The sequence below is a fragment of the Lagopus leucura genome, unplaced genomic scaffold (assembly GCF_019238085.1).
Source record: "Lagopus leucura isolate 7727_CA_CO unplaced genomic scaffold, USGS_WTPT01 Super-Scaffold_100009, whole genome shotgun sequence".
Taxonomy (NCBI): domain Eukaryota; kingdom Metazoa; phylum Chordata; class Aves; order Galliformes; family Phasianidae; genus Lagopus; species Lagopus leucura.
Window position 1 is genome coordinate 15,418,929 of NW_024962266.1, and position 12,730 is coordinate 15,431,658.

Sequence of the window (12,730 nt, forward strand, 5' to 3'; positions counted from 1 at the left end):
CCGCACTCTCTATTACACAAACTCAGCAGAGCCCATTTGAGTGCACGTAATTTTACCATGGAAAGCCCTAAATGGCACAGACCTGCTCTGCAAAACTGAATGGCTAGGCAGAGGAACTCAAAGTGAAGAACTCAGTGCAACTTATTTCACTTGTGAACATCGTGCCAGACAGAGCAAGCCCAATGCTTCACTCTCTGCATCAGATCAATACTGTGACAGGGACTATGAGAGGTGCAAGGACAGGGGATGTTACACCTTCACGTAGTAGGAGATGGTTGAGGCAAGACCTGGCTGTTGAATGAGTTTGTGAATTAGCTGTAGAAAAGGCTTTACCTTAGCTTGGAGCCTTGACTGAAAGACTCCCACTAGTTCTTGTATGGTAGTTTTTTGTTTTGTTTTGCTTTGTGGACTTTTTTTTGTTGTGGTGGTGGTTTTCTTTTTTTCATTTTTGTTTGTTTTCTTTGGTTGAACTTGAAGATTTAGAATTCTCTTTTCTCAAGAATAAGTTTTGGAGCTGTAACTTGATGAAAGATTTTTTGTGTTGCTTTAGGGAGATCCTGGAGAACGGGGACTTCATGGAGAAGCTGGTGAAAAAGGAGAGATGGGAACACCAGGAAATGTTGGACCCTCTGGGGAACCTGGCATAATGGGTATTCCAGTAAGTGTTTTCAATATTAAGTGGGCTTTTTTTTTTTTTTTTTTTTTCATTTGCTTTTTAATAATTTTTTAAAATTTTGCTTGCTTATTTTTGTTTTGTTTTCCTTTTCACTGAGAGATTACCATCTTTAAACTAGCTTGTCTACCCTTTCTATGTAGTTTGGGATTTTAGAGAGACAAATGTTTTCCCCATTTTAAATCTGGGACTTCTCAGTAGACACTAACTCCTCACTCTTGTTACCTCAACACATACGACACACAGCCTGGATTTTCTCAATTGAGGTCTTTGCTGACAGCCTTCTGTTGTCAGGTCCTATCCTCACCTTAATGTGGAGACTGTGGGTAATTTCACAGAATTCAATCACTCTCTAAATTTAAAAAAAATGCCCAAAGAGTCTGCCTGGATGCATATACAATCACAAATAGTTCTGTCATTTCTTTGTATCTTTCCCTACTAATGGGTTTGCTTACTGTCACAAGGCTGTTTAGTTTTTAGTTTAGATTAGAAATACTTTAGGGAAAATAATTGCCATTTTGAGCACTGTAAATAATGAAGCTCCAGAACTTTGAGCACAAAGGTGGGCTCCAATTGAATATTCTATGCTGATATTCTCACCAAATATATGCTTAACTTTATATACCTTAACAACAACAGCAGCGACTAAGACTAACTTATCTAGAAGAAGTGATGTATTTAACATCAAGGTGTCTTTATTTACAACATTACTGCAGCACAGACATCAACAGCACAGGATTTCTTGAAGTGTTGGTGTGGATTATAGGGCCTTCTTTGTTAAGATTCAAGGAGCAGTTCAAAAGTTACTTAAAAGAAATATCACATCGTAGTAGGTATCACAAAATCTAAGCACCACCTACTGCTGATCTGTGATCAGTTGCCATGGGAGGATAGTCTGCCTTTCCTAGCAGTAGGCTTTCTACGCTGTTGTCAAAGTGATGTAAAGACATTATTATGAATGCTGCCCAACTCATACTGAAGCTGACTTCCAGAAGAGAGGGACTATCATGCCAGGCAGCCCTTCTTCAGTTGATGCTTCAGTGCTTTGCTGAGCCTTCTTTTCTTACCTTGTTAGTGGGCCTGCAATAAGGTATATACAATAAATTAAAGGAAAAAAAAGGAGGAAGAATGGGATAATGAAATTCTTTTTGTTCTTAAAAAGCACTTATTCCTTAACTAACTAGATTTTGGTCCTCCTGTGAGAAGAACTAAATAGATATATCACAATATCACCAATTGCTAGAGATGACAAACGGAAAGAAATGGCAGCATGCACACATAAGTGAAATAGCAAATGAACCAGGGGATCCACAGTTAACACTGTTAGATCAGTTTGCTGTTTGTTCTGGCATCATGCCTAGCAGCTACAATCCATTCATCTAATCTGTTTTGCTGAAGTTTTATGCAACTACTTAGTGTAAACGAATCTTTTGGAGCACAGCTTCTAAAGCGACTATGTAGCCTCACGTTGGACATCAGATCCCCTCTCCCAAAATTCATTCACAATCCCCTGGCTGTCTTCACTGTAGCTCTTACGTGATGATAGAGTATGAGTAAGCAGCAGTTTGGAGGGCCAGCTGTCACCAGCTGTGAGCACTGTCCTTTCTATCCTCAGCCTCAGAACTACAATCTGCTTTCTTTATTCCTAGGCTCTTCATAGCAAACAACTCTTCTAGTGAAGGAAGAAAACGCGCTTTTCAACTGTCACAGCTTAGGGTGCACGCAGAAAAATTGATGTTTCTGGCACAATAATATCACCATGACTTTTTTTCTTTCTTTCTTTTTTTTTTTTGGATTGACAATTCTGCAGAAGCAAGAATGTTTTGTACATTAAAACAATCATAAAATATCTCAGCCCTGACAGATCTGCTTTGAATGTAATTATACTTGTATAGAGTAAACAACATCAAACAACACTGCTGCGCCTCAGTGAGACAGGCAGGTCTGGTGATTCAGAGTTTGGGAGGATGTGGTTAGCAGTGTAATTTTCACGTTTCTGTTCCAAATGTAGTTGCAGAGCTGCCACTCTCCCCATTCATCTTCCCCAGCATCTGGGGTGTTTGTATCACAGTATTGACTTGACCTCATTCTAGACATGTGGACAGATCACAACATCCTGGTCTAAACAAGGAAATCAATTTCCTTTTTGGGAGTTTTACTGGGGGTGAGATTAACATTACATTTTCCTTAACCAGAAGCTAATGAAGCAACAAATTAGCTTCACTATTCTGTTTGAACTCTACTTACTCTGGCTCATCACCACCATATTTTTAAAAATGTTGTATGTGTATCTCACCTTTCTCAAAACTAAAGCTAAATTACCTCCTCACCTTCACAGAGCTATTGAATAAATTGGGACCAATTTTCACTGGGCACTTCCAGCCCTTTCCAGGGGTCATTTTTTGAAGTGACCCAGAGGGCAGTGAGGTTGTAGCTCTGTGGCAGCCCTTGTCTACACACAGCACACCCACTTACACAACCACCATGGGGCTGGTAGTGAAAGTGCCCCACCATGCACTGAGCTAGGTCTCTCCTCTGCAGCAGAATTTGTCAGGGCCCTGCTCTTGGCACTTGACAACCCCAAGGTTTCCTTAACTGTGCATTGCATTTCTCTAAATCCAGAGGTGACTTTATTCCTGAAATAATGCTTTCTGTCTGGGCAAGATTTATTGTGTTTTAGTGTTTGTCTTTTTTGTTGTTGTTGTTGTCCAGTTCATTTTCACTGATTTGATAAGTGAACCCTAACGTTTCCCCATTTATTTCTGCTGTAACTTGAAACAGCCACGCTAACTTCCTCATAGCAACAGTTAATGAGATTTTTCCTCCCACCTCTCTGTATAACAAAAGCCTGCTTAGTTATCCAGTTTGGAGCACAGTTTAAACATGTTTCCAGGGCCTTTCTCAATCATTTATTTTTGCCTCCCTCATAAATCTACAGGGTCCTGAAGGAAGACCAGGAAATCCAGGTCAGAGAGGCCGTTTGGGAAAGAAGGTACTACTTTTCATCTTCCCAAATTCCGTTCCTTTTGTCTGAAACTTGAATTTACACTACAAAATAATTCCACTTAGTTCCTTGACACGGATGAATGCCAGTCAGCACTCTGAAAGACATCAGTAGGTTTTATATGTTGATAAGTTCTTACTGCAGCCTGATGGTAAAATACGCAACCTAAGTCTGTGCCTGTTTCCTTTCACTTCTCAAGTGACTTTTTTTTATTGTTAGACATAGAAATTGTAATCATTATTTTGTGATTGATAGCATTTGGGACCTTAGGAATATTAAATTTGAATCAGGATGTGCAAATCAGAACAGCTTCTGATGCTATAAAAACAATTCAGCTCTGGCTAAACAAAAAAGACAGGGTTTGGTAGACTTCTTTTCCTACAGAGTTCTGGATTCAGACTTTCTAAGAACTACAGTAAACAACATATAAATGTAATATTCCTCTTAAATAGTGCTGTTATTCACTTTGATTAGGCAGAAGCTGCATTTGAAATGTAGTATCAGTCTCTAATTATTTTTAATAAAATAACACCAACAGGGGGAAAAAGGGCAGCTTGGCCCTCCTGGAGAAATTGGTCCTTCTGGTGATTCTGGTCAACCTGGAAAAACTGGTCCTAAAGGTGCAAGAGGAACTCAAGGCCCCTTGGTATGTATGTACGCTTATTTAAGAGCTCATGCATTTGTGGTTTAGCAGTCCTGTCTCTCCACCAATGAAGGGAAGTCGCAGATGTACCATGTATAAATAGCAAAAGCTGTAGCTGGAGATGTAGGTGCTGTTTATGCTACTTAGAAGTCCTTCGCAACCCCTGGCTGCCAATGTGTTCCCTGGGCTTCTGGTGTTAGAATGAGACCTATGCACCTGTCCAGACAGAAACTCGTGGATCAGCAGAAAGTCATCTTCCGCTCTCATTGGGTTTTTGATCTGGCAATCAGAGAGCAGGATGGCAGGGTGTGCCACAGAGTACACATATCCACAGTTAAGATGCATTTTCACTTATGTTACTGTTTCTTAAACCTTTCTGACACCAAGAACTGAAATCATGGGCTTTGCTATTACATAAATAAAGCCTTAGTTATGGCCAAAACACAGCATTTTGGATGAAGTCTGCTATATCCCTATTGAATGGGTGTCTAATCTACAGTTAACTGATTTAAGGATATTTCTACTAACATTATGAACTCATCACAAGCTCTCCATGCATACTTCACATTGTGTGATGGCAAATGCAAAACCAAATGCATCCAGTATGTATCTAAATCATAGCTCTAGGGTCCAGTGAGTCCATGGAGTGCAGCACTGTGTTTCTTGAACACATGAAGTTCTTCCACAGTTCTGAAAGCCTCAGATCCTTTTGATCTTAATTATTATGAACAAATTAAGTTAAAAGTAACAAGGAGATAATCCATGGTTCTCAAGTATCAGTGTCTGAAGATGAATTTATAATGTTTATATGGCTGCAATATTCTAAAAGGAAGCTCATTTTTCTATCACTGATTATTGCATTTGTCAGGGACATCCTGGAGGAATGGGACCAGGAGGAGAGCTAGGCATTCCAGGTTATGGGGTGAGTTTTTGACTGCATTCATGTGCACTCACACCTCTGTGCAGCTCTGGTGCTCTGAATAGTTTCACATATCATGTGGAGTCTTTCTGTAAAATATACAAATGTTTTCTGTGTCAGATACATATATTTGCATCACACCTGATTTTCTACTTAGAAGTGTAAGCATTAAGCAATGTCAGCAAGTTCACTAGCAGTCATTTTTTTTGTATCAGATTTGAAACCTTTGTTTTTCCAGTGCTTTCCGCTCTATTTGTTAATAAAGTTCCTATAAAATTACTATGGCTATTCATTACAAAGAGAATTAAGCAAGCCACTACCTCTGTTTACCATCTGGCCAGGCAGTTTCCCTTTCATTAACAGAACCATTGATTGAATGAGGTTAGCCGAAGGATATAAAGATATTGTGGCATTCACTGAATAAAAATTGCTGTTCTCTGATGGCCTTCATATATGCATTGTATCTTCCTCTTACAGACCAGACTGCTGTGTCTACTCTAATCAGAAAGTTCCATCTTTGGCCCTAGCCCTGAAGATCAAGCCCAGCTCCCTTGACATGCATCAAGCCCTTGTTTGACATCAGCCCTTGGCTTCCCATTGTGTGCACAGATTTTCCTGCACACAATAAGTTTCCTGCCAGTGCCCCTTAATTTTGTCCCACATCATTATGCAGCATTATTAGCAAGCAGCCAAAAATAATGGCAACAAGTAGCTAAACAAAAGTTTGGAATTAATTATTTCTTTAATTATTTGCATTGGAACTAATTTTTGTTTTCTTTCATTCTTTAGGGTCACCAAGGTCCCGCAGGGCCTCCAGGGCCTTCAGGACCCAAAGGAGAAAAGGTATGAAGATGGATTATTCTTTCTTAAGGTTTACATAACCACAAAAGAGGAAATATTGCTGCATATTCACTGCTTTCCACGGCATGCAGCAAAAGCCACCATTTATTCAGTGTTGTGAGAGAATATGCAAAGAATTACCAAGTGGAGAAACAGATCTTGCAGAGGCAGAATTCTGCTTTGTTGTTGAAATGTTTCAGGTTTCAAAAAACAAGCTATCCATTGTTTAAAAAAACACACTCTATCGTATCAGATAGCACTGCTGCCCTCAGTAAGTACTGCTGATAGGAATAATCAGTGTGGGAACTGAGTAGCATTCACTCAACCTTAAGCTTGTGAGTACTCTCATGGATTTTGCTGAAGGTCCAATTATGATACTTAATATAAGATATTAGGGACAGGAAATTGCCCCAGTTTGGTTTTTTAGTGTTAAATTCACTGTTCTTTTAAGCCCTTGAACCCTGAAAACAAGTTTGCATGCCAAGTGAAGACCCTGTGGCCCCAGGAAGGTACAGGGATTCCCTTCATAAAGATTTGTTTACAGTTGCACCAGGCAGACAAATGTGTCCTAATGTTAGGGCCAGTTTTGCAATGAATACTGCTAATAGGCAGTTACTGAGGATTTTATAATTGGCTTCCAAGAAGATGTTCAGAAACAGTATCTAAAAACAAAATTGTTGAGAGCTAGTTTAGCTTGCTTTGATGCTTTTGATGCTTCTGAAAATCCAGTTCAGTGCACTTTCCAACACCTGTAATAATATTGAAAATATGTGTCTCTTTGTATTAAATACGTTGGAATACGTAACTGATTTTCCTATTGCTTTAGATGATGATCACTTCATATTTAAAATAAGAAATAGTATGAGCCTGTTCAGGCTGATTGCTGGAGTTTTCTGGGCACTCATTTGTGTATGTTAAGTACATTTCTTAAGACATTAGAAGAAATTTGTATTTTTTACTCTGGTTCATATATTCTATTCCTCCATTCCTAAGAACATGGACAATGTTCAAATACTCCTTTAACAGATGCTTTTGAGAACAGAGCAAATACTTAGGTTTTTAGCCCTATATTTGCTTCTTAAAAAGATTATGCATGTTGTAACAGTGTTACCACTTCTACTGTTTAAAACCAAAAGCATCATACTCACTAGTATCATCTATACAGTATGCTTTCTGATGTATTACTACATTTGAACGTGTATGAATTACAGAAATCTTGAACTTACAAGTATTTAATGTTTACCTTTATTTTAGGGTTACCCAGGAGAAGACAGTACAGTACTTGGACCACCTGGGCCCATAGGTGAACCAGTAGGTCTTTGTTTCTCAAAAAAATTATATTAGTGCTTCAAAACAAGAGACAGTGAGAGCTTTCTGAGACTTCTTATCACTTTCTAAGGAGTCAGTACCCTCTTTGTGCAAAATTGTAGAGTAATGGTTTTTTCCATTGATAAACGCACTCTGAAAAATGCCACCATGTGTTCTTTCCTGCTTGAGATTGTGCCTTGTGTTTAATTATGTGAGTGCCTTCAGCCTGTGTTTAGATCAGTGCATTTTGAATCATTATTTTAATCCCCTGTATTTATACTGAATTATACCTAATTGCTTTACTAGCCAGAATGTTTTGACTGACTTCATTATCACTGCAAAGCTATTTTAACAGACTCAGAGAAGTAGCTGCATTTTGTAACCTTATGTTTAGTAAGTTTGTATGTGAGGTGTCTCTTTGCAGTAACTAGGAGCACATCCAAAAATTAAATGCAGTCTCAAAGTCTTATTATGGCTCTGTGCTAGAAGCAATGCTTACAGCCTACATCTTTTCAGATTAACCTTTATATTTGTACCTCACTTCCCAGAAAGCAGGGACTATAAGACCCAGGTGTGACTAAAGACAGCCTGGACCAGGTTTTTGTTTTAATTTTGGAAATGCATAAGAGGAGGCTTTAGTTGATTCTCTTGTAGCTGAGCTGATTCCTCAAACATTGCAAGCAAGGTCTTTTCACTTTGCGGATTCCCCTAAGAAGAAACATGCCATGAACATGCCAAAACTTTGGAGGGTATAGAATCAGTTGCATATAGTACATATTGATGGACCTGGCCAATTTGTTCATTTCCGATTGATACACTCCAGTTATCTATGCCTCACCAAGTTTTTTTTAATGTGTTTTTACTTCAGACACAAAAAGGCTGACCTTATTTCATCTGAAGAGTGCTAGTTGTCAAAGTCTTGGCCAGTCTTACTTTCTGCGGGCATAATTCCTTATTCCACTATTTTTTCCTCTGAATGACGTTTGGTAAATTTGTTGCCATGAGAATTAAATTTGGGGGGGAAATCCTATTTCTTCTGTGGGTTTAGAGCAAGGGGCTTTCCCTGAAGTAGGGATACTAAGGTGGCAGAATGCAGCAGTAAGAACTGTCAGTCAAGAATTAATGCCATTAATAATGCCAATAATACTCCTGCTCAGTTATAATTTCTGAGAAGTAGCTTGAGGGATTGACATTGCCTCCTTATTAGGATGAACTTCAGAATTGAAGCAAATTCTGAGTGTAGCAAGCCATTGTGAAAGACAACCTCATTTACCATGTGCTGTCTTACGGAAATCGCACAAGAGTTTTCCTTGTATTCCTTGAAAACAAAGTGTGATCATTCATGAGATTCGTAATTCTGATACCATGGAATATACATATGTACCAGAATTTCTGATGAGCTCAGTGTTCCTATTTTGTTTTTGCCTACATGAGAGCTACTTTAACTTCTTCATATTAGAAGAATTATTACTTCTTCAAATATTAGAAAATATTTTAGATGCTTTCTGTCTGACTGCAGTGAATTTTTTCAGGAAAAAAATATTTATTCCTTTAGACAAGCTAAACATAATATTTTGAGTCTTCCATTCAGTCTGCTTGGTCAGATTCTTCTTCATTTTGCTGCATTTCAGTTCAGCTGCTGCACTGTGTTCTTTTTTCTTTTTTACAGGGGCCCACTGGGGAACGTGGAGATAGAGGAGAACCTGGTGATGAGGGCTACAAGGTAATACCTCTTGCTTTTTAATACTTTCCATTTGAACATTGCTGGTGTTCATACATGCAGACTCATGCAGCAAAAGTATCATCATCTCCCACACGTGCACAAAGATGCATGTGCTGATGCCTCACTGCAGTGATGTGTTCTTAGTACACACTGGAGCATCTTCCCTGTGAGGAGAAGCTGGCAGAGCAAGGGCACTTCCACCTGGAGAAAAGAAACCTTGGGCAGGGAATCTTGGTGCGTATAAATACCTAATGGGAAGGAATGAGGATGAAGATGACAAACTCATCTCAGTAGTGTGCAGTGACAGGCACTGGACACAAATTGAGACCAGTGAAATGTTCCATCTGAACACAAGAAAACACTTTTTTAAAAAAGTGACTCCTAGGAGGTGCTTTAAACCCAACTAGGCAACAGTCCTAGACAGCCTGATGGTCTTTCTTGAGCTTAGTTGCTCTGGATAAGATCCTTTCCAACCTAAATTATTCTCTAATTCTAACAATTATTCATTAGTTGTATACAGTCTTTCAGCAAACAGAAAAGGATAGTAACTCTTTCTACTTGTCTGGTGAAATATAAAACAGTACTTGGAATATCCTGTTGAAGTTGCACAGTGAAGATAGGCATCGTAATAAATCAAAGAACCAAATATAGACTATGCTCATGAAAATGCAGAAATGTTTGAAATACAGACATATATATTCCTCTTGAGTGAGTTTGAAATAACGAGTTTAAAAAAGAAAAGCTCCCTAAGGTCTCATCTCAGGAGAGCTAAGCATACTTTATGCAAGTGAAATCAGTCAAGCTGGGGCCACTCAACACCTCCCAGGATGTGCTTTACAAGCAGATCTGTAGCTTATTGAGCGTGTTACCCTGATTTATGTATATTACAATATATTATATTTTCTGCTTCCCAGGGTCATATAGGTCTTCCAGGGCTTAGAGGACCAATTGGACAACAGGGGCCTCCAGTAAGTGTTTTGAGAAGTGAGGTTTCTTTATTGGTTGTTGGAATTACACTTTCATTTGTGTTCAAATGATGTTATTTGCTTATTTAATGTGTTCTTTCCAAAGGGAGAGCCAGGTGAACTGGGAGAGCAAGGACTGAAAGGAGAAAGAGGTTCAGAAGTAAGTGGAAAAACAGTAATAAAATAAAAAAGAAAAAGCATTTAAATGGAATTTGCTTTTCTTGTTTATTCTCCATCACTGAAGGGAAAAAAAAGTGTAGGTGTTTGATACATACAAGAACTTTTCAGAGTAAAACATGATTTCTGATGGATACTCTTAAAGATTACATAATATTTGCCTTTATATTCTAGTGTCATGAGAAGGCTAGGGCTCTCCATCACCTGTTCTCATGTTGCACATCCTATGAAGTCTTCAGCATCTTTAACCAGCACACTGAAGTTGAACCCCACTTAATTTTGCATCATTATCTACCGCAATGGTTTGATTGATGCCTTACGCAGATTTATTGCAGTCTGTTATTAGAAATTTGCATGCAAACTGTTCTGTAGATTTAGGCCAAAGTTGTTGCTAAATGTTAACCAAATGTTTTTTCACACTGATCCAAGTCCGTAAGAGCCTGTTCATCAGGGGCTCAGCAGTGTGTGTGAGACACCCAGTCTGAAGTGGTGGCAGTGCTGTGCCTGGTGCTCACTGAAGCTCCAGCAGGTCTTGTGGCTGCATCTACATCTGGCAGTAGCCACCTGCACAGAGATCACACTGTGTTCTCTCCCTTGCAGGCACATTTTGGTTCTTTTCAGATGCTTGTGTTGTGTCTTGGCGTTGATATGACAGCGTCCATTAGTGGCATCTTGCCTTTCCCTGAAAAGAATCAATTTTTATTTTTGCATTCTCTTTTGAAACTACTGGGATTTTTTTTGCAAATAGTAAGCTTGTAAGAGACTTTTGTAACTGACTGACAGCAGCATGGAAACTGCTCGCATTTTTTCTTGTTCTGTAAGGCTTCTTTGTAAGGAAATTCTGTAAGGAGATTTCTGTAAGGAAATTCAGTATTTGGCTTGCTTTTTCATACATTCAGGGGCAATAAAAGCATATATGGGAAAACTGTATAATAATCTTATTAGATATGTTTTATTTGATAAATAAGTAGTTTTGCTTTGGGTTGTGTAAAGCATTTGAGAGGCTCTTTTGGAAATACTTCAGTGATAATTATATCCTGAAGTGGAGTTTTTGTGACAAGGTTTGGACAACAACCAGGATTTTGCCGGTCTGATTTATAAATGAAGCCTCTTGCACTGAACTGTCACTCGGAAATAAGGAATTTGCTTAAGAGTAGCAGAGGCAGAGCAAGTCCAGATAAAAATAAAACACAAAGTCTTTTTCCTTTAGAAATAATAGTTAACTGTGATGGTTCATTGAAAGTTGCCAAAACTATTTTATGTATAATACAATACAATTATAATACAAATTCATTTTGGAAATTAAATGAGATGTTTTGCCTGAAAAGTTTCATAGACAGTTGTTAATGTTTCAAAAAGTCCTAGGTGAATACCAGAATCTACACCAAGTGGGGAATGGGGAGCAATAAAAAGGAAGTGTGATGTAAAAGCACTATCAGCATGTGCCTTAACGATGTACCAGGATATATTGCCTTTAAGAAACTGCACACATCACTGGATAAAATTGGTCATTCCTCTGCCTTTCCCTTAGGGAACGTATTCATTGTGTTGGAAATACCTTTCAAATTAAAACTGCCTTTTATAAGTAGGCATCCTGGAGAAAACCAAAAGTCTAAAAAAGACAATCCCATACAATGCAATGCTGAATCATCTGGATTTACTTTATATGCATTCCACTATTTTAAAACAATATAAAATTATTTGAATATGAGTTCCTATTCTGATTGGTGCATGTTATGTATGCCTTCATTAACTTAAAGATGTTAAGGAATAGGACATAATTTTGCTGACTAAATCATATTTTTATTAATCATTTTAAAAATATATAATTATAATGTTATTTTTTCACTTTACTGCATGTTGTGTAATATTACAGCATAGTAACTTAATATAGCTTTTGCTTCAAGAGCACTGTTAAATGTAACATCAAAAAAATCTTGGGAGCTCTTTTCTGCTCAATTGACATATTCTCATTTGCGTTGTCTGAGTGGTTATATCTTTGAGAGTTAGGGTAAAATTCATGAATATGTTGTAATTAATGAGTACTTTCTAAATTTTGTGACAAGTTTTAGATATTTACATTCAATGAAGAATGTGATATAAACAGAATTCTCAGATCCTTTTGACCCAATCTGAGCATTTCTGCATTGGTATTTGCCTGCTGGATCTCCTGTCAGTATCACTCAGTTGTCTCAAACTGAAGATTACTAGATCAAGCCAAAATAGAGTGATTTTATGTAGTTTTTGTCTTCTGTCTACATTTTAGATAGAAATAATGTTCCTATTTGTGATGCTACTCTTTTCTAGTACTCCTTTTCTTACTCAGTGCATCAACATTGCCAGTTTTTAATGATTTCCATTTTTGAAAGGTACTAAAAGTACTGCAAGAGCATATTTTTCTGTGCTAGTGTGGTTTTCTGGTGGGAAATGTGTTAAGTTATTGAAAAACTTTCTGCTACCTCCACCTCAAAGTGAGGC

At 38.0% G+C, this 12,730-nt stretch overlaps 1 protein-coding gene across 2 annotated transcripts in view; it reads left to right on the plus strand.

Annotated features, from left to right (window-relative positions):
• The window catches only part of COL24A1 (collagen type XXIV alpha 1 chain), a 147,868-nt gene that overhangs the window by 114,414 nt on the left and 20,724 nt on the right, over positions 1 to 12,730 (plus strand). For both annotated transcript variants that reach the window (XM_042872986.1, XM_042872985.1), the window contains exons 37-45: positions 551 to 658; positions 3,612 to 3,665; positions 4,216 to 4,323; positions 5,189 to 5,242; positions 6,029 to 6,082; positions 7,334 to 7,390; positions 9,057 to 9,110; positions 10,025 to 10,078; positions 10,182 to 10,235. In XM_042872986.1, coding sequence (XP_042728920.1) covers positions 551 to 658; positions 3,612 to 3,665; positions 4,216 to 4,323; positions 5,189 to 5,242; positions 6,029 to 6,082; positions 7,334 to 7,390; positions 9,057 to 9,110; positions 10,025 to 10,078; positions 10,182 to 10,235 — 597 coding nt within the window. The remainder of the gene's footprint in view (positions 1 to 550; positions 659 to 3,611; positions 3,666 to 4,215; positions 4,324 to 5,188; positions 5,243 to 6,028; positions 6,083 to 7,333; positions 7,391 to 9,056; positions 9,111 to 10,024; positions 10,079 to 10,181; positions 10,236 to 12,730) is intronic.